Here is a 6,146-nt window from a genome sequence, read left to right on the forward strand (position 1 = left end):
GCCCTGGGCCCTGCGCAGCCCGCCGAACTCGGCGGCCACAAGCGGCCCGGCTCCGTATCTGGAGGCGGCGGCGGCTCGGGATCTGAACACGAGCCACGGGAGACGACCAAGGAGAAGCAGACCCAGGCGGCCCACCGAGGCCCCGCGGACAGCCTGGCAGCTGCCTCGGCAGCCGTCTCGGTGTCGGGAGCGGCAGAACTCGGCGGGGAGGGAGGAGGCAAGGGTCGGGGGCCAGGGGAACAAGACTGGGTGAACAAGCCCAAGACGGTGCGGGACACGCTACTGGCGCTGCACCAGCACGGCCACTCGGGGCCCTTCGAGAGCAAGTTCAAGAAAGAGCCAGCCCTGGCTCCTAGTAGGATGCTGGGCTTCGAGGCTAACGGCGCCAACGGGGCCAAAGCAGGTAGGCCCCAGCTTGTTGCTTTGCAGGGGACATTTTTCGGTGGGGGTGGGGGGCAGAGAGTGAGTGGGATGAAGGTGGGGGGGCACTTTCCATTTGCCACCTTGCCTCAGTCCCCAGAAACAACAAACACTCAACTTCCTGATCTGCATAAGGCGGAACCATTGCTTAGGTGGCAACGTGTTCATGTGCTGAAGCAGCATAACAGAGATGAGTCAGACTGGGGTGATAGACACTGACAGAGGGTTTTCCTTTCCTAGCACATTCTTGGGATAGGAGTTATGAAGGCCCTAGTCACCTTTTAACCTGTTCAGCAGACATGTACTCAGCCAAATGCACAATGAACACTGGTGTACAAGTAGGTGTTGAGGATCATTTCTTAGATACAGTTTAAAAGACAAGGAAGCACACGTTTCATATTCTGGAATGTAATTTTATGTAACAGTTTAATTTATAGAAGTAAATTTCCTTTATGGCTACATCCATTTCTTTTTCAGTTCTCCTGTTGCACACTTTAAAAAATCATCTTCTGACTACTATTTGGTTATTCGTTAAGAATCTTATATGGTGGGCTTTATCTGAACCCTGACTCAAAGGATCACTGCAAATGCATATTTATCCCTTCCCCTCTTTTTTCCCTTTTACTTCTTTGTTTTCGTAGTTGCCCGTGCAGCAAGGAAGAGGAAGCCTTCCCCAGAACCAGAAGGTGAAGTTGGTCCTCCCAAGATCAATGGAGAGGCACAGCCATGGTTAACAACCCAAACAGAAGGGATGAAAATCCCCATGACTCCCACGCCGTTTGTGTCTCCTCCACCACCCACTGTCTCACCTCATTCCAACCGGACCACACCGCCAGAAGCGGCTCAGAATGGCCAGTCCCCCATGGCAGCTCTGATCTTAGTAGCAGACAATGCAGGGGGCAATCATGCCTCCAAAGATGCCAACCAAGTTCACTCCACTACTAGGAGGAATAGCAACAGTCCACCTTCTCCATCCTCTATGAACCAAAGAAGGCTGGGCCCCAGAGAAGTGGGGAACCAGGGGTCCAGCACGGGGGGACTGGAACCAGTACACCCAGCCAGCCTCCCGGACTCCTCTCTGACGGCCAGTGCCCCACTGTGTTGCACCCTGTGCCATGAGCGTCTTGAGGACACCCACTTCGTGCAGTGCCCTTCGGTTCCTTCGCACAAGTTTTGCTTTCCTTGCTCCAGACAAAGCATCAAACAGCAGGGAGCTAGTGGAGAGGTCTATTGTCCCAGTGGGGAGAAATGCCCTCTGGTGGGCTCCAATGTCCCTTGGGCCTTTATGCAGGGGGAAATTGCGACCATTCTTGCTGGAGATGTGAAAGTGAAAAAAGAAAGAGACTCGTGACTTTTCCAGTTTCAGAAAAACCCAATGATCACCCTTATCTAAAACTGCTTGAATTGTGTATATATCTCTCTATATATATATCCAAGACAAGGGAAATGTAGACTTCATAAACATGGCTGTATAATTTTGATTTTTTTTGAATACATTGTGTTTCTATATTTTTTTTTTGACGACAAAAGGTATGTACTTATAGAGGCATTTTCCTCTTTTGTTAACGTTATTAGCAGATCTTTGTGCTTTATTATCCTGGTGACAGTTACTGTTTAATGTAGGCTGTGACTTGCGCTGCTTTTTTAGAGCACTTGGCAAACCAGAAATGCTTCTAGCTGTATTTGTATGCACTTGTTTTAAAAAGAAAAAAAAGCCAAATACATTTTCTGACATTGTAAGATCGCCTTACTGTCTGTTATTCCTTATTCCTGGCCCCTTTCTTTAATCAAAAAGGAGGCAGAATGTTTGAGAAGGAAAGCAAATGGAAGGGACAAGATGATTAAGTGGGGATGTCACTATAGGAAATTACAAAGGGGTTCACATCAAAACGTTGTTCTTGTATAGTAATTTTTAAAAAGTAGACCCAAAGTCTACTAATTTCTCTCTACTTCTTAAAGTTCAATTCTTGGGCTATAGTATGACTTGTCTGAGAGGCGCTGCTGAGTTAGGGATTTCTGGGATTGTATTGCGTGATGTGTGTGTGTGTTTTTTGTTGTTGTTGGGGTTTTGGGGTTTTTTTGTGTGGGGGGGTTGGTGTGTTTTTAAAGGCAAACTTGACCACTGTTCACGTGATCAGTTGTAAGTTACAAAGCTGCATGCTTTAGTTGATTACATAATGTACAATTTCAGTGATGGAAGGCAATTATAATTGATTGTGGTGTATACAGCATGGCACTGCCATCTTTGAAAAGATCCTAGCTCTGCAGCGCCACTTAATATATTTTTTCAAACAACGCCCTAGAAACTTGTTTTTGTTTTTTTCTTTTTTACTTTGAGAGAAGTCACAAGAGAAGTTGTAGTGTAGTGAACTTTGAAATTATTGGGATGGGGGGGGAAATCATCAATTACCTGTAGTATTGTTGCTATTGATGCTATCATCTACATCCTATTTCCAGTTAGTGGTAAATACAGTGTGGTACAATGACAGCAGCAACTGAGGTTCTGCCAGAATTGCCTCCAGGCATATCAGTGACAGCCCAAATGTGGGTGGAGGAAACCTGTAATTTCCTTCTTACATGTGTTTGAAACACAAAGTGAATAAATAATATTGTTCTGAAAAGTGATCAAATAAAATAGTGAAAATGAAAGAAATGAAGAATTTTACCTAAGACATGCCCCATTTTAAAAACTATTTTGGATGCTCTTTGTAAATTCAATTTCTTTTGATCAAAATTTTGCATCATTAATGATTTTAATTCCCCAGAACCAATAAATCAGTTACTAGAAATAGTTGTCTTACATTGATAACTGGGGGGAGGGGGCTGGGGGAGGAATGTGTGCTGTTATATTTAATATTGTCAGGAACAGTATTTCAAAATCCTTCAAAGTTGACCATAAAAAAAAAAAAAAAAAAAAAACCCTTGAAGAACTCAAGGATCTACTTGGGCAGTTTTTGTGTTTACATTCATACCTGAACAACTATTTTAATTTGAAAAGGAAAAAAATCACAAAATTTACCAGCTTTGGCTGTCTTCAGTTATTTTTTTTTAATTCTGACATTTCTACAGCTTTCAATGGATGAAATTTTTTAAGAACCAAGGATCAAGTTAACACTTAAACATCAGATACTGTACCAAGTAGAGCATTTTTTCCTTACTGTTTTTAATGACTACACTTACATTAATCCTGTCCAGAACCCTATTACATCCATATTATCTTTGTGGCAATATATACAGACTTGAGTGATTAACCAATTTAAGTAATTTTTATGCTTTTTACAAAACTGGAGTATATTTGACTGTCAATCAGACCAGCCTTTTATGTAAACACAATGCAGAAACTCACATATAGGCAATTTTAAATGCACATAAACACAGCTGCAAAGAATTCTTTGGAACCATGTTGGTCTGTTGTTTAAATGTACATCTAGATACTTTATTAAAAAGTGAATTTTGGCTCATAGATGTAACAACTTAGGCAGTCAGTTCACCCAATGTGTCGTAGCTATCTAGTTTTGCAATCTTAATACAGATATAACTACAAAAAGTGAAAAACCATCTCTTGCTGTTTAGATAAGACTTCATCCAGCTGTGGAAATGAAAACTGAAGGTTTCTCTGGGCTGATGTTTCAGTGGAAAAGCATTGGAGACTATTGCCCAAAAATATCCGTTGCTAAAAGGTCTGACTAGCATTTGTACAGAATTTCAAGGAAGCCTTTTAGCTGGACAGTATTGATATCTTTGTGATTTTCTGGCATTCATTTATGCACTTAAAAAGCCCAGGGATTGTTGGGACCTTGCTTGACCTCTTCTAGTACCTGATGACAGTGCAGAGGGAACTTCCACAGCTATATAAAACATGTCAGATCTATCATACCTAGGCAATATCAAATTTCCGATTTTAATAGCTCAGCAATGTTTTCACTACTAATAACAACATTTAGAGGTAGGGGGAGTGTTGTATCTATCTCTTTCTGCATTAGCAATTTCTTGAATTCGACATGTACCATCTCTTATGTGTCCTTCCCATTAAACTTTATGACAATGTACAGATAGATGGTTTACAACTTTTTATGACAAAACTTCCCTTGGCCAGCAAGTCTTTGAAAGGTGCCTCATTTTGTACCACTTTTAACCTTTGTTGTTGTTGGTTGTTTTTTTTTTTTTTTCATTTAGAGGAAAAAGGTCAAAAGGGATATGATTTTTTTTCTTGACATGAGAATGCTAAAAATGAGTGTGAAATCTTTGATATCACCATTATAGCCTATGGTTTCTAATTAGAATTTCACCCATATTGTCATTTGTCATATTACTAATTTAAAAAAAAAACATTTAGCTTTAAATAAAATGACATTGGGAGTGCTGACCATTTCTTGGTGCTTTTTTGGGAGTAGAATTCAGAATTCCTGTCTGCATTCACTAATGGTGATACAGTGGTAGTGCCACTGAAGGATATGAGTTTTTGTTTTGTCTTACTACTAGCATTGTAGGAGAAAGGATTGGGAGAATGACATCAGGCATAAAGGATACTGCTAGTACAAAAAGTAATAAGAGCTTTGGGGAAAGACATCTAGGTAAAGAAACAAATTTTGAGAAAAAAAAGTTATGAACAAGGAAATATTTAGGTTAGGCATTTGTTTATTTTTCAGTGAACAAGAGTAGAATCCTTTGTTCCACAGCAGTAGGTTGAAGGCAAATGAGAGTGATGAAATTGGCAGTGGGAGTAGGAGTAAAGAGCTCTACAGATATAAAGAACTATATTTTCTTGAAAGCTTTGTGATAAAAGTGGGAGAGCCATAGTGTGTCATGCCAGTATATGCAAAGAATTAAAGGCTCTCAAGACCTGAGAGAAGTGCATTTTGGAGAGCTTCAGAATAAAGTGAAAGACAAAGCCATGTCTCAGTTTCAAATAAAACACTTTTGAAACCAGTGAAATTACAAATGAGGAAATTATAGAGAAAGGCTTTAAAGAAGGATAAAATTAATTCATATCATAATATAGGAACAGATTTCCTAGAACATGCATAGCCTTTCATTCCCATAATTGATTTATGGCTTTAACTTAATAAAAGTGGTGTAACCATTTTGAAAGTAGCAAGTTCACATATAATATGTTTTCAATCAAAATCATGGCAACATTATATAGTAATAGTTACAATGAATAAACTTACAGTTTGGATGGAATAGTAATTTAGAGTTCCTTCATTAATCATATTTCACTCATATTAGAAGCCTGCAGAATGCAGACTGTAAGAGATGACATTGTTAACTGAAATCATAGTGGAATCCTCTACAACAAAATTTATTATTTAGTAAAGAGGATAAGGTTTCTCCTATTACTGGCTCAGTTGTTTTGTTTCTGTAGATTGTGTGCTTTGAGCTTTGTTAAATCCCAAAATATGTTGTTTTATTAAATGAAAATTTTAAAAATACAAAAGGAACATTTAGTTAAAAGTGCAAAAAATCTTTTCCAAAGGTACACTAGAAGTGATAGTTTTCAGGTTTTCTACTAAAAACAACAATGACAAATAGTGTTGATGACAGCCTGCTCCAACCCCCTCCCCCCAGAGGGAAAAAATAAGGGAAACTAAGGAAGTGCTTTTAATTCCTAGACTTTTATGAGCCCCCAGTTCCTCGAAGTTGTTTTGCATATGATTTATAGATAGTTTTATTTGGTTAGTGAAGAGTAAAATGCTTCTCTTCCTGATTCCTAAGTGTATGCGTGG

General features: G+C 39.7%; 1 protein-coding gene across 1 annotated transcript; it reads left to right on the forward strand.

Annotated features, from left to right (window-relative positions):
* Window positions 1–6: 6 nt before the first annotated feature.
* On the forward strand, window positions 7–3,209 carry IRF2BP2 (interferon regulatory factor 2 binding protein 2; the record flags this gene model as incomplete). Its single annotated transcript, XM_044684365.1, has 2 exons — window positions 7–403; window positions 1,062–3,209. Coding segments are annotated over 2 exons (1,107 nt in total), but the record flags the coding sequence as incomplete, so codon positions are not given.
* Between the last annotated feature and the right edge of the window lie 2,937 nt (window positions 3,210–6,146).

The sequence above is a fragment of the Gracilinanus agilis genome, unplaced genomic scaffold, assembly GCF_016433145.1.
Source record: "Gracilinanus agilis isolate LMUSP501 unplaced genomic scaffold, AgileGrace unplaced_scaffold49305, whole genome shotgun sequence".
NCBI classification, from domain to species: Eukaryota; Metazoa; Chordata; class Mammalia; order Didelphimorphia; family Didelphidae; genus Gracilinanus; species Gracilinanus agilis.